General features: G+C 35.1%; 1 protein-coding gene across 2 annotated transcripts in view; it reads right to left on the bottom strand.

Annotated features, from left to right (window-relative positions):
• Positions 1-224: 224 nt before the first annotated feature.
• The window catches only part of SCFD1 (sec1 family domain containing 1), a 46602-nt gene continuing 24804 nt past the window's right edge, over positions 225-22022 (bottom strand). For both annotated transcript variants that reach the window (XM_010085822.1, XM_010085824.1), the window contains 10 exons: positions 18777-18847; positions 17772-17851; positions 17133-17195; positions 16051-16126; positions 13810-13863; positions 9535-9587; positions 6788-6821; positions 5491-5556; positions 1385-1453; positions 225-434 (listed from right to left, as the gene is read on the bottom strand). In XM_010085822.1, the coding sequence (XP_010084124.1) occupies positions 411-434; positions 1385-1453; positions 5491-5556; positions 6788-6821; positions 9535-9587; positions 13810-13863; positions 16051-16126; positions 17133-17195; positions 17772-17851; positions 18777-18847 (590 nt within the window). In that variant the 3' untranslated portion in view covers positions 225-410. The remainder of the gene's footprint in view (positions 435-1384; positions 1454-5490; positions 5557-6787; positions 6822-9534; positions 9588-13809; positions 13864-16050; positions 16127-17132; positions 17196-17771; positions 17852-18776; positions 18848-22022) is intronic.

Raw genomic sequence — 22022 nt, 5'->3', positions numbered from 1 at the left:
AAAGGCAGTTTTGTCCTTTTCAATTTTGTTAAATGAAGATAGTCTGGCTTTCAAGAAGAACACATCTCCTAAAGACATACTTGACCTTTTCTTCAAGCTGTTGCTTTGTTTACTGTAACAGAACTTGAAAATGCTATGCTTTTCAGCCAGCTTTGTCATATACCATAGTGAATACTGCATTTAGAATGTAATAATGTGAAACTGACCCCCACCAAAAATGTAGCAGGTTTTAAGGTTTATTTCTGAAGTGTCAATATACACTGTATTAATTACAGATTTTTTTAAAGTTATCATATTAATGAAAGGGGTTTAAGTTTAATATAATGACAAAATTATAGATATGAAGATATCTGAATGTTGTAACCATTCTCTGTTGTCACGGTGCCATCCGGGTAATGGTGTTTCAGTCTTTATTTCTGGCCAAGTTGGGACAGCTAAACATGAAGAGACAGAAAGCCATTAGGTTGCTAATCTTATTCTTTCAGTCAAATTAATATCCAGTTCATACTGTAAATATTTCTGTCCTACAAGCTTTGTTTGTCTCTTACAACCCAAAGTATGGTAGTAATAGAATATTTAATGCATACCCTCACAAGAGAGGATCCGAGCTTCAAATCTGAAGATTTGAATAAAACTCAGAGGTAAAGGTGCAGCATACACAATCAAGTCAACAAAAAAGTTAATTAAGCTCATTGAAGAGTTATACGTTGATAAGTACCATTTGTCTCCTTCAAGTGCAACAAGAATTAATTTAGTTCTTTAAAATGCAGTTTTGAATAACGATTTATTCTCATCTTAGTTGGAAGTAAAAAACCACAGGTGGTGACAGCTACTGAAGGGCTGCTATTTGCTGACCCCCATGAATAATTTTTATCTTGCATTTGTATTGGAATGAGGGATAGAGAAGTAATTGTGATGACAATGTTTTTACCAGCACCAAAAGATTGATTTTTAGTATAAGTATGGGCATCATCAGGCTCCCAGTAGGCCAGTATAGCAAAATTTACAACAACGGCTTAAGATCACAGTTGAATAGCAGTTTTTAACTTGTAAAAGTCACTAGAATACCCTGGGAAGATATGCTATTTGATAAAGTATCAAGAACTGAGTACTTTTTTTCATTAGCATTTACATTCAAGGCAGTTATGAACTTATTCACCTCCATTACCTGTGAACTCACATTGACAATACAGGCCTTCAAAAATTAATTAAAAATAATGTGTCCAAACGCCCATTTCAATAAAGTGGAAATAGATAACAAGAACATGTAACAATCTTTCATGAATTAGGGTTTTTTTGTAAAAATCCATGGAGACATGTAAAGGTAAGTAAGTCAACACACAGGTAAGCAATAAATATTACAGAGGTTATCAAAGGTACCTACCTGTTTTATAAACTGTGTAGCATTAAAAAGTTCACTGCAGCCATACAAGACATGTTTGCCTTGTTTACCCTAAAAACCAAGAAAAGTCAGGAAGAAATCATGTGTTTAACAGAGTAGCAGAAGTGGCTTAAACTAACTGTAAAAAAAAAAAAAAATCTTGATGATGTTGAAGTCTTACACTTTTGGGTGGAAAAACAGTTGTTACACCAGAGGAAAAAAACCCTGGAATTAAATTGAAGTGGAAAATGAGAGACCGGAGGCAGAAAGTAAGTGGGAAAAAATGGGGCATTTTACACATTAAACTCACTAAAATGCTAAGTTCTCTGACATATCTATGAATGGCTTGTGGAAGCTAACAACCTTACTTGAGCAAACCCTACCCCTTAAGATAACTGGGCCTTGTGCTAAGAGTAGTAACAACATATTTACTGTTTCTGTTGTTAGAGCCTGAAAACTTCAATCTGTAATTCAATTCCATATGATGATGACGTTAAAACCAGAACTGTTGTTGTAAAGGCATCTGAAACAAAACGTTATGTTGATTTCAATAATAAATCTAGTTTGCAGTAAGGCTACCAAAGTGCTATGTTAGCATTTTGGAAGTGAAAACTAAGTAATACATGGCTTCAGATTGAGTTTATTTCTAGTGTTGGGCTAATAATCCCATGGTTCCTCAAAATTCAAACACAGATTTGAGAAATCTGTTTCACTGTTATTTTGCATTTTCCCATATTAGTTAGGTAAAACTTACTGAAGAGCAAAATAGGAACATAAGCCTTGACAAAATGGTCTTGTTTCATGTATATTACCAATCGTACAGTTTCAGCAGAAATTAAGAGCAGCAGCTTTGAACAGTGCTTAGCTGGTAGTCACATGGTAATTGTGGAGATGGTAATCCAGGTTCAGGTCCTCATCTTTATTAATTTGGAGTGGTTTGCAGTAATAAGCTATTCTTGTCGCTGAGCAGGATCTTGAGCTTGCATCTTCCCAGGTTTCAGGCCAGGTTTTTCAATCTTGATGGCCAAACAGGTATGGTTTTGATCTAAACTGGTATTTGACAGTTTCCACTTTCAGTAGTATGACTGAATAGCTTTTGTTTCTGCCTAGGACCCAAAAAAATATTAAACTATACAAATATTTGTGAAATGGGACTGTTGCCTTTCAGGCAGCTCTAAAATACATCAACGTACATGTCCAGTCTGTCATACGTACTCTTCTAAAAGTGCATTTTTAAAAATGTGTATGCTTTTTATTTAATCACTTAGTCTATTCAAACAAAGAGCTATATACCCAAGTAATTACTGGAGCCAGGTTGAAACTGCTTAACATCTGGAAAAAAAAAATAACCTCAGTATGCCTCAAAGTCCAGAATTTCTTAATGACTGGAAAACTGCATTGGATTTAAATGTCTTGTGATAAATGACAATGTCTCTCAGAGGCAGATTGGAACAGATTATCACGCAGTACCTTTCTAACCATCTACAAAAGGAAATTAAAGGACATGCTAAGTTCTTTTGTACAAAACACTATGCTAGTCTCCTTTTGGAGGTTCTTTATGGCTTGCAATTTTGATGACATGTTTTCAGCATGCTGAACTGAACTTAGCCAAATATTTATTTTAAGGCACAATCTGCCTTATTGACATTATAAATATTTGCTTTTTGACCATGTGAGATTGTCCATTCTAGCACAGAACTGCAAATACTTGGATTTGAAGGTTCCTCTTAATTCTCCTACAAAGAAACCCCAGAATGTCAAAGCTGAATGAACATTGCTTCCTGTTTTAGAAAGTTTTAAAATACTTTCTCTGTGCTTTCAGAGGCAAACTGGCAAAACAGATAGTGCTTAGAAAAATAAAACAGTGAATAAAATCTTTGTGGTATCTGCTTGCAAGAACAGAGATGTTGATTTTTATTCTGGAGGAAGACTGGTTGAATATTAGAATAATTAATAAGCTACATCTGTTGAAACCACAGATGCTGGAAATGTACCACATGGAAAAGCAAATTTTATTGGATAAGTCTGTAAGAGTCACCTGGGAGAGGAAGACAAGTCTCTGGGGGGTGGGAGATGGAATTAAGGCTTTCATTAATCTTTCTTGTTTTTTCAAGAGCAATGGCTAAGTGGAATAAAGGTGTGGGAGTCTTCCCCCCTTGGGAGGTCACTGCCTGCTGACCAAGTACGCCATCTGATTGGAGAAATGTCCAGCACCCTTCAGCTGTGACAAATAATGATGAGGAAACCTCCATCCACAGGTTCCATAAGAAGAAAAACTACCTTCAACCTCTGACTCTCCGAAAGATCTAACATTGCCATTCCCACAGTTTCCAGTTCCTTCTGTCCTCTCCATCTGTTTACAGGATCTCCTGTTTGCCCTCTTATTCCTCAGAAACTTCAGCTTCCTGACATGCTGTATGAAGTGCCGAGCGTTTAACTTTACATCATACTAATGCTCTGTATATATACATTACATATATGCATACACAGGAAACCTCAGCTGTGCCAGTCTGCAGCTACATATCAGAGAGGTGTATTAGCCTCTAGGGGATTCAGAGTTTTATTTTAGTAGGAAGTAACAAACATACGTCTTAAATACACACTGCTGGGCATCTTTTGAATTGATATGGCACCTGACCTGGCTTTTGGTAAACTAAGGAGGAGGTCAAAAGTTTAACAATGCATTCTGTTACAGGCAGCTGCCCCCCTGAATGCTATAATTAGTTATCAAGAACAGTGATAAGTGCTAAGCTGAGCATAAATAATTTTTTTAACTTACATTCCTCTTTCTCTCCTTTCCCCTATCCAGACCAGCTCTCTTCCAAAATGTCTGCCTGTTAAGAGGGGGAAAACAACCCAGCACGCACATTCTGACTTTATGTTCTTCAATATTCACCTGGACATAAAATTCTCATGTGCTCGTTTTGTGGAGGAGGTGTTTTTCAGTCAGGAATGCTCCCTATTTATTCTTTTGTGTGAAAAGCCTCAATCCAGTCCACCACAGGACAGGATGATCATACCATGAACAAGGTTAAGATTGTGAAGGAAGAATGGTATGCTGCTGCTCTTAAACAATTTATTACCCAATTCAAAATTTTATCAAGGTTCTTTTTGTATTTATTTTATTCCTGGAAAGTGCTTGAATCCCACCCCTGCCCTCCAATAACTGTGGTGATGTAGTGACTTTTCTCCATCCACTGATTTTTGGTATATATGTGTTCTGCTGGGCTGGACAGCTGGAACCAGAGAAACGGAACTGTTACACCAGCATGACATATCTGGTTACACACTTTTGTTCTTTGTACATATGACACCCCTTATGATTTCTACATGCAATCAAATGATGCCGCATATCAGGAATGAGCTTCCATTAACTCAGTGAAAACTTCTAAATGTGGGAAGTAACAAATGCTTAGATATTGATGCCACTTAGATCTGTGCTTTGACAGAGAGCATAGTATTTGCATTATGTTGGCTTCTATAACAAGACATTATGCTCAAGTAAGGTTGTTGTAAAATAAGATACTGTTATCTGTAGGCCTTGTTTTGAACTGACTTCATGGTTGTTGCAGTTGCAAACAAAAAAGCACTGTGTAGTACCTCCTTTGTGAGATTTATGAAAACTAGAGAATTCTGAGCAGTTCCTTACTTTCAAGGGTATGATACACTACAGCTGCTTTATTTCACAACAGCAATTGAAAACTAGTGACAGGACTCAAACAATATGAACAGCCAAACCGACAGCACTGGATAGTTCAGTATGGAAGACGGGTTAATTCAGTTAGCTACATCTGCTGACAGCTTGACAGGATTTTCAACCATTTTAGTGTGAAGGAAGACAAAATTAAACAGAATGCAGTTTATTTACTCAATTCAAAAGTGCCACATGAGCAAAAATACCAGAAACAGTAACTCCTTCTTGTTCTGAATTAATAATCCACATTTTATACTGATTTCTTACACACTTTTTTCTCAGACTCTGTATATAATAGGGATGTTAAGGCTAATTTCATAGACGTAATCTTCTAAATAATAAATGTTACTAAATACCTGCTGAAGCTGGTTTCTGTCAGGAAGTTATATACTACAACCGACAGAAGCACACATACCTTTATGTAGTCAATAAGATTTTGATATTCGATATAGTTGCCTCCTCCGACTACAAACACTATCGCCTAAAAGGCAACACACACATAATCAGCCTATGCATTCAAATTCTTAACATTTCAGTAGTAAACTGTATACCATATCATTAAACCTACAGTAAAAATCATCCTAATCACACTCCAGTCTAATAAGAACTGGAAGCAGAATCACTATCTTCCTACCTGAGAGAATGTAAGAATTTTAGTAGGATGCAAAACAACAAGCTGAGAACTTTTATCATGCCACTATCCCCTACTAAGAAATATTTGAAACATACGCAGTTTCAACACATTACTTTCTTGTGTGGATATGTCTCCAGTGTCCATAGGAACAGATAAATATTTCCATGGATGCTTGAGAATTAATTTGGGACACAAAATACTTCTGTTATAAAAGAATATACTTTTTCATTATTTCCCCCCCCTCCTGCTTACTACTGGTAATAATCTACAATATTACAGGTAAAGGCCATCAGTATTTTCTGGGCTATGTTTAAAAGGAAACTTAATAGTTGCATCTTTCTGTTAACATTCACTATCCAATATTGTTTGGCTACACTATATGAATTTTACGTAGACTTTATGTTACTACTGACATTTTTGCTATGACCATCTGCTAGCCATACAGCACATGGTATTTCTTTTGTTCTGGAGCATAATTAGGACATTTCAAGAGAAATCTGAGACATTTGTATATTGCCAAGGCAAAGATTTTGCTTATGAAACTTGGTAGGAAGGTCAGATAAGTGAGACTTACTATTTGCAGATATTTATGTTGAAAAATACTGAAAGTTACTGGCATTTATACAAAATGACATTATTTGTTGTTTTGCTTTTTTCTGTTAGTTGCAGAGACTGTTTAAAATACTGTCACTTAGATCAGTGGTCAACACTGATGTTTAAGGCTAGACAAAGGATTAAATCTAGAGAGCATTCTAAATATCTGGTATAAAAATGGGGGTTTCAGATTGCTGAGTACTCAGTTATAATATTAATAAATCCCTGTAATTACCTCCAGAAGAACTTTCTAGATTTTTTTTTTCTCCAGTATTAGTTAATGCTTACACAGTCCTTAGAAGATTAAAAGATTTCTTCAAAATAACAGCTAATTATAATTAATACTAGATATAATTAGTCTAAGTGGTTTTTGAAAACACAACCTCTCATTTTCTTAATCAAGATCATAAAAAATGACTGGTACTTCAGGATTATTTTTTTTTTAACACATGAACATTGAAAAAATAATTTCTACATGACTTACCTCCTGGAATGGATTTTTGTTTCTTGGAACTGAGCTACAAAAAGAAGCACAAACAAACTACAACTTAAATTTTATTAGACATTAATATAAATATGCAAAATAAGTATCATGTACACATAATGATTATGGAATACTATATAATATTAGACAAAGATATAAAATAGAATAATAATTGCCTTTCTGCATTCCTTCTCCAAGTATTTTATTTAAACTATCTGTTACGGAAAATCATTCATTCTACAGGACTGAATACATGAGTAAATAGGAGTTTTACTTCACCTGTTTTAAGGTTGCTGTTTGAATCATAAGCTTTACAATACTTCTTTTGGAGCTTAAAAGCTCTGACTATAGTGCTGCTAGCTAGGAGCAAATACAATGAGTAAAAAATTTCATCAGCACATTAGCACAGTTCATGACACTTACAAATCCTGCCTACTGGAATCGTAACGGTAAGCCAGCCAGTTTGCAGCACCTGCACATAGACTTTGTGATGCTCCAAAACCTCAAAAGCTACTCTAGGCAGCAGGTATGTGTTCTGCTGTCAGGTGTCACACAGCAACATTAGGATTAAAATGATTTAAGGAGGAAGAGGTAAGTTTCGGTTTGGGTGGTACAAACTCTTCCTCATTTGAATACACAGTCCCAGCCCCAGTAAGGAAGCAGGGAGAGGGGGAGAAACCTCTTTTCCTGCATCACCTTGCACCTTCAGGAGGAAAGGAAAAACAAAGCTTTTTTCGTCTGCAGGGTCAGGCTGCTCTCCGCCCTTTGCTCACACCCCATCACCACCTTCTTGCCCTGCGCTGCCCTGCAGCCCCAGGCTGCCAAAGACACCTTACGTTCTAACACAGAACAAAAGCACTGCATTTTCCCCTTCAACTTATCTTTTCTATTCTTTCAATAATTGAGTTTTCTGAGTGACTAACAACAACTGACTCGACACAGATTCCAGTGTACCAGAAAAATAGGTTTTAAGATGGAATGGCTGTCTCCAATACATTGTTTCGATCTGCCATGGAATACGACAGACTCCCTGTAGGTATAACTGTTAGCCCAATTCTCTTGTTGTTTGAATATGACATGATAAATCCACAGACATTTTGTGTCATCCTTTCAGAGGGTAAGGCCTGTTTATACTTGACATAGGCTTTACACAGGATATAATGGTTCTGTTTTGCTAAGACTGAATTACAGTAATGCAGTTCCTGCTCTCTTTAAAAGATAATAGGTAAACATGCCCGTACTTCTTAAAAACAGGAGTAGGTTAGAAAAAAAACTAGTCACTTTTTAATATCATTCCATTAATTCTACAATTTGATATTTTTATTTTAAACTAGTAATATTTTATCAAGCCAGCTAACCTACTTTTTTTTTTTAATGATAAATATCTGAAGGGAGAAAGAGACAAACCCCTACACGGCTTTATTAGAGTTTTGTTGTCATGCTCAAATATGATTTAAGGAATATAACTTGAGTTTATGTACAAAACCCAAACAAACCCCAAACCAGAAACTAAAAGTTTTTCCCTGTGATGATCATTACAGCTGCACAGAATGGCACATTTATGAACTGCTGTAAATGTGCATCTTGACATTGTTTAACGCAACATAAGAACTACATGGAGTGGGTAAAAATGTGCATTTACATGAGAAAAACCCTTTGGCTTTAATAAAACAAATCTTTGCACTTTTGCACAAAATCCTCCAAAAATGCTATAAAAACTTAAGACAATGAAAGCTGCAATTAAAATGAAAAATAAAATACTGGCAATTTTCTTCATTGATGCTTTCAAAATCTGCTTATTTTTGAAATGATATAGACTGTAATAATACTGTCCAACAAAACATATATATATATTATCTGAATTTTCTTTCCTATTACTACTTAATGCTGCTAGAAATATATTTTCCATGTTTCAAGAATAGAGGAAGCAAGGGCAGATTTTAATGCCAATAACTAAAACCAAGTTTAGACCTACTTTATCCATATTTGTCCTGTAATAAACCCCTGCAATTAAATGAGCTGACTGTTTTCCCACAGGTTTGATGAAAATTATGTTTAGAAGGTATGTTAAAAGGTATGTTCTGTTTCTAGGACATTAGAGGTGAGATTATCAGCCACAGTTATTGGACAAAGACATAAAGCAAAACATAGGAATTTATAAACTTCTAGTGTAATTCCTCTTATTCTCTTTCACTGGCAAAATAAACTATACCCGATTCTCCTTTCATATGCACATGAATATAAAATGTGCACCTGCCTACATAAAAGCAAATACAGTAAATTTTTAATTACTTTCTGCAAAGTTATTAAAAAATTAGTAAAGAAGGGTTGTGTTCAAATTAAAATTTTGTTTAAAAAGAAATAAAGAAATTTTGGAACTCTATCCAATGACTTTTTAATTTAACTGTGAAAACCCACAAAGATTTTAAGAAACCAAGCAGTAAAACTATAAAGAATTCTAACATTTATTGTTGCTAAACATTAGTACAAATTCCTGTGCCTGAACTGATGTGGATGTTAGCAGCATGTTCTGTCACTGAAACAAAAAATTTTTTTTTGCAGTGTTATAAAAGTTCATCTGGTTGATCCAAGTTCCCGTTGTGAATTTCTTCAACACCAACTGTCTTGACTTAGAATTAATGATTAGAATTAATTACTTGTAGTTGGCATGTAAAATAAAACCAGATTTCTTAAGTTAGCCTTTTCACAGAGTACGAAGAAAGAAGCAAAACTTATACTAGACTCACCTGTCACTGCCTCGTAGCATCTTGGGGTCAAAATACCGGTAGTCGTCTGTCTCCTATTAAAAAGTATGTTTTGATCTCAAAAGATTGGAATTTTGGCTTAGGAATTTCTGCTTGTATCTATTACATTAAACATAATTCAAACCAACATCGTTTCCCATTTAGCAGTCACATCATTCAAAATTAATTGTGGTGTTCACTAATATTTATAATATTTGTGCTAGCACAGAATAAACAACAGCGAAGGGTGCTATTGAGCTTTCTGTTTCTCGTTCATCTAAAACTGACTATTACATATTTTCCAAAAAATACACTGGTTGCATAAGAAATCCCAAGATAAAGGCCGTATGCGGAAAGAAAAATTAAGGTGTTACCAGCTTTAGAGGAACACCACATGGTCAGTTATAAATGCTAAAATTTTCCAGGTTACAGAGATCTGCTACTGATTTAATATTATAACACAAAACACTTCTATGGCACTGAATGCTAAATACAAGATAGATCAAAATCTGCTACTGTTATGTAACTTACCCTTTTCATTTCATGATTTATGACTACTATTAAACAAAAATTAAGCTCTTAAAAAAGAAATGAGTTCCACAAGAATTTGAAAAGTCTGACTGTCTAAACTATACAAAAAAATTTTTCTTCACACAATACACTGAGGTACTTCCAATATTTTTATTGGCAACAAGCAGGATTTTTGCCAATTATTACACATGAAAAACAAAACTTCTTACTAACTCCTTCTGACAACTACTTGGCTTTCTTTTGTTTCTATACTGCATTTTCAACCAGGTACTGTGAAGTTTGGTTTGTGGATAAACTGCACGCAGGACTACAGCTGATTTAATCTGGATGCTTAAATGCATGATCTCTGTGTTTTGATGATTCTGTAGATCAGAAATAATTCTTCTTGAGTAGTAAACAGATTATCTGGGGAATTTATTAGAGCTCACAAAGTAAAATTACCTCTAATACTACAAAATATTTAGTGTAAATGTGGTGGCTACACACACAGAATAAATATTTTATATTAAGGACATTTATGCAATTACATAAAATGAGTCTCTTATCCTCAAGTTTGTCTTTTCAAAAAATTCAATTTAGATTTAATTTCATGCTGACCCTCTGTAAAACGCTTTTATATGCTCCACTGGGAATTTTAACTGCATTTGTAAAGTCTGCCAGCATTCATGATTTTGGCAGCCTTGCACATAAAGGTGGTATGGCAACTTGGAAGTAATGAAAGAGCTGGGAATGGAGAGATATCGCTAGACTAAAACTGACAAAGTATTTGAGAAACCTTTAACTCGGATAAAGAGCTGCAGCTTCGCTGCTTGTTAGAATAAATTACAGATTAATGCCAGAACTAAAATCAGAGTTAAAAAACCAGTATTACAAACATTTCCTCCTGAATGTATTACTGCTGTGTTTTTTTCGCTCTGGGCTTGTGTACGTAGACATGAAAAGTGGTAAAGTAATAGAAATGTGATAAGCTAGTTTATTTTTTTGTTTAAATATTTTTGCTGAAATCAGTTCTGAGGGTGCAGGGAAAGAAACCCTACTAGTTTTTATTTGCTTTAAGAAATAGCTAGTCTGACAATAAAAACAACTGTATAGTGGTTTCCTGACACACAACTGAATTTGTGACTTCCCTAAGTAATTCAAGAATAAAATTAATACTTTTGAAATTATGACCTTAATTTTCAAGACTTCAAATTAAAATGGAAGACGACCCATGGAACTATCCTTGACTTTCAGTCTGTATTTCTTTTTTTTTCAGAAGCTAACATGACTACTTTGGATTAAGGAAACCCACCATTTTTAGAATTTTTCATTTTAACACATTAAAAGGTAATCATACAGTATATCCTAAGCCTGAAAGATACCACATTCACTGAAAGATTCACAAATAAGATTTATCTACTTCTGAAGTCAATACAAATGTACATATTGTCTTGACAAAGACTAAACCCTTTTGGGACTTTGTCACAAAAAACATTAAAGGTTTACTTATCCGAGACGGTCCTTATTCAAGAATCAAACCTTTTTCTAGAAGATACTAAAAAGAACTTCCATAATACTATGGTCAATTTCATATCTAGGGGTTAAAATTTGTGTATACTTGACAATATGTGACAATATTTTTAAGATTTAAGGTTTTAATCACTCTCTTTAATTATTCCAAAACAGAGCAACTATGTATGACTAGAACATTCCTTTATTAAAACATAATTCCAAAAGCAATTGCTAAAAAATCTGCTTTGACCAATAAATATTACTATTAAAAAAAACCGAAAGTAACAGATTACTGTAAGGTCATCAACAAACGTTTCTGAATAAATATTTCAAGAAAAGGTGTAACTACAGTTAAACAATCTACAGACAAATTTAAACAATTACAGGATGGTGTTACTGCCCATAAGAACTGTTCTATCTGCTTCTGAAAAACTTGTAAGGCACAGGTGTAGTCTCACTCGTCCTTCCTTGTGAAACAAAAGCAGCAGCCGGGACAAGTAACACACAAAGTGATTGACAGACAATCCTACAGAGCTCTGCACAGCATAACACTCTGAATAGGTTTAAAATTTCAACTGACAATAATATTTATGAATGTTGGTGATACAAGATTGTATATTTCACTATTAACTTTGTTGCATTTTATATTTAGAGCATAATTTAAATTATTTACATTTATTGTAATAATTGTTTGACTTCTCAATAATTTGTTCTAATTTTGCATTACAACTTCTGTCTCTAGGTACATTCCATGCACTGATCGCTGTGGTTAGTAAAATTCAGTGAACTATAACAGAGGTTTTTTTTCTGTGTTGTAAAAAAGATGAAAGATTTCCCCTCCCTTTATGTTTTGCCTGCAGGGCAACAGTTTTCTATTCTAGGGAATAGAAAAAGGACTTCAAACATCAGAAGACAAACAGAGGCCACAGCAGTGTACTTCTACACATCGACCTTTTCCAGATACAATTTCCCTTCTGTTGATGGTACAGCAATGCTGCACATATTCCACAGTGACTCTTGGGCTTGCTTCTGTTAGCTGAAACTTCTCAAAAAGTTACTGTCAATCTTCCTGCAGCTAGGTGAATCATTCTTTAGGGCTTGCCTCGTCTCCTATGACTTACAAAGTAGGACTTCCTGTGTTGGGCCATGAATTCCAGTCTCTGAGATGGCAGTGAGATATGAAGCTGCTGCCTGACACATCAGCTCACTCTACGTTTTTTCAAATAAGAAGATCAACGTTTTGTCCAAATGATCAAAGTGATCGTGGCTGTTTACTACTCAGTGAAATATGACAATATTGAGTCATCAAAAAACCCCTTCTTACTTAGGAACTTTTCCAAATCAATTCCTGAACTTGTAGCCTGGTGTTTATTTAAAAAAATAAAGCTAGTGTGGTGGTGTTTTTTTCTTTTTTTTTAATAAAGTTTCAATTTTTTACCTACTTGTAAGTTATCTCTAGTTTTATAATTTCAGCTTTCTGTATTAAAGTGTGTGTGTGTGTCCACCACCGTGTGTGACTCTGTGTTTGTCCGTCACTCCGTGGGTGAGTGCGTGCGTGTCTGTCACTATGTTTGAGTGAGTGTGTCCGTCACTCCGTGTGTGAGCGCGTGTGTCTGTCACTACGTGTGTGTGAGTCTGTGTGTGTGTCCATCACTCTGTGTGTGCGTGTCTCTGTCACTCCGTGAGTGTCCGTCACTCCATGAGTGTGTGTCTGTCACTCTCTGGGTGTCTGTCACTCTGTGGGGGGGGGTGTGTGTGTGTCCGTCAATACGTTTGTGAGTGCATGTGTCCGTCACTGCATGTGTGTGTGTGTCCATCACTCCGTGGGTGAGTGCGTGTGTCCGTCACTCTGTGTGTATGAAGTGTTCTGAGTGACCTCTACCGGTTGACTAGCTAAAAGTAGCCCTGTACATCTTTTCGAACTCTTGCAAACTGAGACAACAATCCACTGCCACTGAAAACAGTGTTAATTTCTTTACTTGTTAACAGAAAGCAAATTTTCTGCTAACAAACACTTCTGACACAAAACCAACTCTGCTTGCAAAATGAAGACTAACATGTTTTCCTCGAAACCACAAAGCTTTAAAGATGTGGGAGACAAAAATCTTCTCTAACATACCTCTCTGTAACTACCTTATTTCTGAAACTGTGCTCTTAAAAAAAAAAGTCACCTTGATGCAAAGAAAATTTCATCCCAAATCACAGCCTCAAGATTTTATCTGTCCCACCTTTCTGTGTGAAGGCAGTTATACTCACAGGGTTCGACTTCATCTCCATAAGGTTGTCCAATATACGTGTGACTGGTAGATTCTGAAACCATAACGTGAATTAATGGAATGCTGAAATGCTTTCTAAGAATTAGTCACAGGCACACTATTATTTATGTAATAGCTTATAGAGCATTGGAAATACTACTTTAAACAGTTTTCCTCTTATATTTTGCAAAGGTTGAGCATTTTATCATCACTTAAATTACCTTTCGTTACAGAAAATACAAACATCTGATGAGCATCTAGCTTGGAGATGAACAGAAAGTGCAAAAAATGTGTGAAGATAGGAAGAGAGTTGTATTTAGGTACTACCAATACAGGCAGACATGTGATGATGTATGATTTCTTATATAAAAAACACTTTGCAGGTTAAGGAAAGAACTTTAAAGCTGAAGGTAAGAATTAAGGGTGTGATTCTGAAAAAGAACTCGTGTTGTCGAAGAAGTGGGTAAAAAAAGCAATCCTGGCAACAAATGTTTGGATGAACTGGAAAGGAGGAAACTGAGGAGAGACTCAAGATTATTTTTCCTTATTTAAGATGGGAAATGTTAGCTTGGGCAAAAGAAGTATTAAACAGTCAAACCACTTTAGTTACAATAAACTGAGGGAGAGTTTACATAGCAACGGAATTGGAAATGTGTCTTGTTGACAGAATATATCAAAAAAGGACATTCCAGATGATGATCTACAAATAACACTGAAAAATGCTTAGTAAAAAACCGATGTAACTTCCTGAACGACCAAATGAGAAATAAAAGCTAACTTGAATAGAAATACCAACTACATCAGGCTTAAAAATATGAGGAAGAATAGCATTTCATTTGGCTACCTCAAAACACCTGGAGAAGGAATTAAAAGCCAGAATAAAAATACCCTGAAAACATCAGCATTGTGGCTTCTTACTCACTCAGAACCCAAAACAAAGCAAGACACTTTGTCAAGAATTATACTAACTTTTTAAAGCCACACATGTTAAAAGAAATTACAAAATGTTTAAATGAAGAATAGGAAGTCTCATTTACAATGCAATTTTTACCTATTATCACCGGTAACAGTTTATGTGAAGGTCTCTCGATAAAATATAACATACTGGCAAGCTGCATATTTAAAACAGTTCCGTCAACTATATTTCATTTATAAACAGTTTCTGTAACAGATTTGTAACAGTGCGGTGCAACTTATATCTACTCATAGTGAAATTCCCACAGAATTAATTTCATTGACTCCCCTACAAAAGCCACAGACACAATTTTTTAAAACTTTTATGTGAGAGCTGATACTTTTCATGCATAAATTATGTGTATAACAGGATGACCAAATAAACAACGGCTATGATAAGATTAACTATGTCAAAAAGCTGCATATTTAATTAGAGCAGAGATTTCATTTTATTTAGCTCTGATATGCTGTATTTCTAAATTAAATTCTGATCCTTCCACTAAGAATTATAATACAATGAATGATCTTTTTCTTAGAAGTCGTGATATCATAATATTACAGAATTAGGATTTTTAACTGTAAATATTTATTTATTGACATCTGACAGAAGTGCATATTAGAGAAAATCCTCTACAGGGAAGCAGATTTCTGTGAACCACAATTCAAAATTTCAGACACAATGAGTTATACAACCAGTGTCCTTTTTTTGTTCCTTGTTTTCTTTTGGCGGGGTGTACACTGAAACTTGCATGCAAGTTATGCTCAGAAATATTTTCTAAAGTTAAGTGAATATTTAAGGGTGGCCATGTCATTATAAACACACTGATTTTCAAGAACATTTCAAGATTATGGGTGCTGTACATTACTCATGTGGGAAAACCAGAAATGGCTGAATTGTAACTGAACAGAGAAGGAACACTTTCAGCCTTTCAATCACTCTGGAGTAGATGCATTTAGTAGATGATGTTCTAAGTAAACACACAGAGGGGTTTTTTTTGTTTATGAAGGTCTAGTCTATTCCACAGCTGCTCTTTTCATAATACTGAAATCAGTCTTAATCACACGTAACTTAATTCCTTACAAACAGAGGTATTCAAAGAAAATTTGAACATTATTCATTACTTGTCTAAGAACTGAAAGCTACAAAGTGACAGCCACCAGCAGAGGCTGATGTTTGTTTTTTTACTGTACAACTGATTTTATTAATATGACAGAGGTATTGAAAGTTGTTTTTCTAAATGTTTATAATGCTCATTTGTTAGACTTTTTTATTGGTCTTTAAACTTACTTGTTGCTTTAGTACCAAGTTCTTCACTCCTTCCATTACAAACTGTGATCCAGTATTCATAACACGTGAAAAGAGACTGAAAAACAAAATAAATACAAGGTGTTAAGACCTTCCTCTTCTAATTTGCATTCTTAAGCTTTACAATGACATCCAGTTCCCATTAAAGTTGATGGCACTTAAGTACCAAGTCATTCAATTTGTCATGTAATATATTCTTCAAACCACATGGCAACCAAATGTAGGGGTATACACCTATAATCTAGCAGTTAGATCCTCACCTATCAATGGGAGTCTTGAGTTCTAGTCTTTAATCCACTGAACAGTTTATTTTACAACTTCAGTAACGCAAGGATTTGAGTGCTCCTTTCAGGTGGGTGTCCTAACTACCAGAGTTAACAGAGATGCTCAGTGTCTCCAACCAACAAAACAGGAATTTTTCCAAGTGAGACAGCACTGGGATTCTCTCTAGCCATACTGCGCTACACTCTCCTTATGACAGTGACAGTGCATTCCTGAAAGTAAAATTGGGAATGAGCATTCAAACCCTCTCAAGCATGGAAAGACCCAAGTCCATATCCTGTACGGGATGTACGTGCCCTGAGCACAGTCATTATCTTTTTGTGTCTTGAAAAAATAACTACACCTTTCAACAAGCAGACAGCCAGCCCAGGACATCCTAATGAAAAAACTGTGTTCTTCCATTCCTGACAGTCCCCAAGCCCTGGAGAGAACCAGTTCTTATCTGCTGCCACTGACTAAATAAGGCTCAACATGATGGCTGTCTTGGATCCATTTCCTGATCCCAAATTCTTCTCCTATGAGAGTAATTTAATGTTCAGGTGCAGATACCACTATATTAAGTTACTTTGTGGATTTAGTCACAGATCCTTTTACTTCCCTGTCTATAAGTTCTATGGACTGTTAAGGGGAGATGAGCGCTTGTAATTGTCTGTATTTTAAAATCTTTTACTAACAGGGAAATGTTTTATTCTGGGCCTTGTATAGCACTAATCACACTTTCAGTACTACTAAAATAAGCTAAAAGAACCCAAAGGCTTACAGAAAATTAATCAACAGCATACCCCAAAGGTTTAGGCGTAGTGTTTCCATAGCTGGTTGGAGCTGAAGCCATCTTAGTGAAAGCCCTGTGAAAGCAGGGATAGAAATCAAATGCTTATCTCACCACACATGCTACTGTAGAAGGTTCCACTCTGATCATCTGAAAGTGAAAAAAGATCTGCTTCTCAAACTCTTTCATGAAGTAACTATTTATTACATGCATCCTTTTTGTCTAGAAATGCAAGTTAAGGAACTGAAAGGAATCAAATTTTATACTTAAAAGACAAAGATGTTATTTTCATACCATGTAAAACTAGAATAACTGATAGGCAGCATGGCCCTTTGGTATGAACCAAATAAATTTGGAGTCTCAACTAGCACAACTTTTCATTTAATTCAGTACATTGTTTCTGTCTTGGATCATTAAGTACACTACTATGTGTACTTAATGTTCAATACTGTTCTGGCATTACTGGAGTTTAGTTTTAAAATAAGATTTGTATGTATTACCGTAACAATGAAAGCAAAAATTTAGCCAGAATTAATGTTTAAGGATAATTTACTATGTATGAGAACTAACACATAATTCTTTGATAACAATGCTGAGCTCTGTAAAAGTAGACAGTTATAGCCTCACATTGGAGAAAAAAGAAATTACTTACTTCCATTGTTTTATGTAGCTCAAAGGAGCAAGATTACAACCTGCATTCATCAACGCTTTTTTATACTGCTCCAAATCAATCTGGAATTATGAAGCGGAGAATTGCAAAAGGTTGAAACTACTCTTAACTCTCTTTAGGTGGTAAGACAAGATATCCTTATCTAAATATTAAATCAGCAGTGTAAAGGTATAGCATTAACTAAGACTTATAGTTACTTTTTAACTTTAATCTCATCTCCTACCAAGTATGAAAATATAATTTAAAATGCAATTTGCTATGAGCATCTCTCATTAAACTTAACAGTATTTATGGAATTAACCTGTGCATTTTCAGATATGGGAACAGACTTTTACATCAGCATCTTTAAAAAACCTGATAGAATACTGGTTTCTGTACAATGTCACAACAGCAAATAATAGAAATTAAGGGGAGTTAATATACATTTTCAGAATACTTTCTCTTTGCCTAACCCAGCATATTTTTTGTACCACATAATATTTCTACAGTATAATAAAAATCTTCCTTGAAATTAAGCATCATAAATTCAAATGAAATATTAAGAAATTGTTTCCTGAATTACTCAGATATTGGTACAAGAAGCACTTCTCCTTTATTCATTTGCTAGTCAACTGACCCAATTATTCTTGAATATATAAGGACAGAGTGAAAAGAGTCATATTAACATTTTGGTTTATCTACTTCTATTGAGCAGTGGAGCAGAATAATAGAAAGCCTGCCAAGATGTATCTTGCAATAACTCTGAACTAAATATTTTGAAATATAATCTTCCTTCTTACTAGTCATGCATATCCTTTGAAATGTTAGCTAAAGCTTTGTAAGCAGATACCCTGATAATACTACAATATTTATTTAAAGTTTTAATATTTCCCAGGCATTTCATACTTCGCTTCAAAGAGAAGCAGAAATACCTATTTAGTGCTGAAACAATACAGAAAATCCTGTGTGGTAGAACTTGGTGCTGGAAGCTGTAAAGAACATACATACCTCTGAAGGTGCCTGAGCTGAGCTTATGTAGTAGATAAGAAACAATCGCATTTTGTCTTCTGGAGTTCCCGCTGCAGTGAAAAAAAAAAAAACCACCTACAATTGTAACTATGTTGCCATGCTAATTGCTCTTCAGTAATAATATATATGTACATTCAGACCTTTAGTTACAACAATAATTGTTGTCTATAACCATGGCCTTGTTCGGTAGGCCATGAAACCGTAGAAAAGACATTTAACGATGTTATTAAAAGTTGGGTTACACTGGCTCACTGTTTCTGAAAGTTAACTTACACTTCCCCCTTTCGCTTGTGGCAAATATTATTCTTCAAATAACAGACTAAATAAGTTATGTAGTGGCGTTACATCTTATTCTACGTAGTGATTGCAACCATTAGCAGGGAGTACATCCATGAAATGGGATACTAAAGAAAAATCATAGAAGTAAAAACCACAGCACATTATTTTTTAGCTGTACAATTTGTTTATGCAGCTCTATGCACTGAAACACGCGAGATCTGCAAAGGCACTTCTGTGAATTTCTGGTCAGGAGAAAAATCTTCAACTTCCAACTTGTCTTCAAGGACTTCACCTCCTGAATCGTATTTTGTCACACCACTCAATGGAGAAAAACACTGCTACAAATTCTTGGGAAGCTTTATCAACGACAATCAAAATCCATCTCTGCCTGATCAAAACAATGATGTGGCCACCCCTGTGTTACTTAGACTATAACCTGCTACAGCAGACTTTCAACACTATCTACATTTTTCGAGAAGAGAATCCTATTAGTAAACACCATAGTTTCAACCGAAGATTGCAGAAGTACAACTTCTCAAAACAAACATTTCAAATTTGTAATCCAATACTTCATTAAAAAAGGCTGATACTTTTAGATATAGTATAGCATTTTATAAAAATACACTTTCTTGTACTTGTGGGTAAGAAAAAAGATAATTTCTTTCTGGTTTTTTGTTTGTGTTTTTTTCCCCCCTCTATGGACTGGGGATAATTTTTAGGAGATCATCGAATCTAATCTGCAACTTTTGTTTATATGCAAGCATATATTTAGTTTGGCAGAAGTTAAGAGAAAGCACTTGTCATAATGAACATTTAGGACTTGGTACAATTTTTTCTGGGAAATAAATTCTATTAACCTTTACCAAATACCAGTAAACCAGAAGATCAAGAACTGAAGAAACTTTGTATCTAAACCAAAAGCCAGCTTTCAAGGTAGATGTCCAAGGTAGATAGAGTTCACTTGGGTAAAAAAACACTTAAACATTCTAAATATACAGTGTAACTGACTTTGGTTTCTGTAACTGACTTGGAAACTTGGTTTCTAGCTTGCCAGTTTACAGCTTTTTTCAGTACTTTGCTGATCACTAGGTTTCAGTTTCAACTGGAATACTCTGGCACTCGACAGCAATTCCGTTGCTGGGCCTCTTTACCATGTCCACAATACTCCTAGGTGGTTTGTGCTCAGGTAAGTGTAAGTGATATTTTGTCTTACTAAAAGATAACAAATTAAAAAAAAAAAATCTGTGGTTGTATTGTGTACACTTTACTAAATCTTAGGAAAACCACTTTGGCAGTAGTACTTTACTCTTGACATACTACTGATGTAAATCATAGCTGAGATAAACAGCTGTAAGGCTCAGGTCAGTTGCCTGCAGAAATGTTCACTATTTTTTTTTCTAGGCTATGGTCTGTGACAGCATAGAGGGGGAGTGCTAAATGTTCTGAAGAAAACTTAACTTAGTAAGCCTAGAACAGAACAATGTTATTTTTCCACTCAAAAAACAGCAGGCAGCCTTTAGGGCTACTGATTTGACTAGAGCAAAGCAAAACCAGTAACTCCTGTTTTGTCACTACTCCAAGACATAATAATATCCACTGAACTGGGAGGCAGCAATAGCCCTGAGTGGTAGATTAGTACAACATAGAAAGAAATGGGAAGTCTGAAGCTGTTAAACGGTCAAGCCTAAGTGCTTCTGTGAAGAGCTCTGCAGGTATCAGCGTCCACAAGACAAGTATCCCCACAGATAAAGCAAACAAGTAGCTCACCACTGAAAGCATTGAAGACTTGATGCGTTATTCCTTGAAAATGTTTTCTGCTAGTATTTCTCAATGAATCACGCAATAGGAAGCTGGTCAGTTTTACAAGACAGCATGCCTGGAAATAACCATTATGATTTAACTTAAATCCTTTTGTTACCTAAACTTACCTTAAACCCAGGCAACACGTATGAAATGCTAACGTGCTACTGTGAACACCTGAATACTTCAGCTTATGAAGGAAAACTCTAGCTTGGAAATCTAATTTTTCTCTTGTGTAAAACCCAGGAACTTTGCTGATAGGAATGTTGATGTGATACATCAGGCTTTGGAAAATAATTTGCTTTATACTCCAATCTAAAACCGCATAGAAAATGTGGATTCAGGTAAAAAGTAATTGATCCAGTGAGAAATACTAGCAAGCATCGTAATTTCTGTTTTCATATCTAAGGTCACACAAACATAAAAGCTGAAATCAAAATAGTACATGAACAGTTAATTCTGAACATGGAAAAGGACTAGTTTGTATTGATGCTTCATAAAAGTACAGATCATACATATTCTTATTAGTTTCATATTAACAATTAATGTCTGTACTGAACTACAGACTGATGCCTGACATTAGATTTTCTGAAAGTCTGTTTCTAGACTTGATCCAATATAAAATCTATAAAATTTTATCTCAGACTTCTACCAACCGTGTAGTATTTCTTCTATTGCCTGTTGATTCTATAGCACAGACAGAAATAAAAGATATTTTTTTAAAAAGTCAGCAGGTTTTATATATACTCTTTCTGTAAATATGAATCATTATACAAACTCCAAGCAGACATTATATCCAGTATGTAGCTACAAGACTACCCACATAAGCATGCAGTAACAAAACATTTTCTCAAAGAGCATACTGGGAAAAGAGCAGGAACCCTGGGTCTCTAAATGCTTGAGGTTTGCCGATATATTTGCCAATATGCAGGCGTGCCAGTGTTCATAACTCGGGTTTTACAATCTTGCTCTGCAGGTTATTTTGTTCCAGCCAACTAGTATCAGATCATATTGAAATCCATCACAGGATTGTGACATACCTCAGGTTGTGAGAGACTGAAACAGGAGCTGATGTTATGATACTATGAAAAGCTGAAAACCTCTTCTGGTCTCAGCTTTTTACAGAAAGACCCCTAGTGACTCCTG

The sequence above is a fragment of the Pterocles gutturalis genome, unplaced genomic scaffold (genome assembly GCF_000699245.1).
Source record: "Pterocles gutturalis isolate BGI_N339 unplaced genomic scaffold, ASM69924v1 scaffold24500, whole genome shotgun sequence".
In the NCBI taxonomy this organism is placed as follows: domain Eukaryota; kingdom Metazoa; phylum Chordata; class Aves; order Pterocliformes; family Pteroclidae; genus Pterocles; species Pterocles gutturalis.
This window is presented reverse-complemented; position numbering and strand designations above follow the sequence as displayed.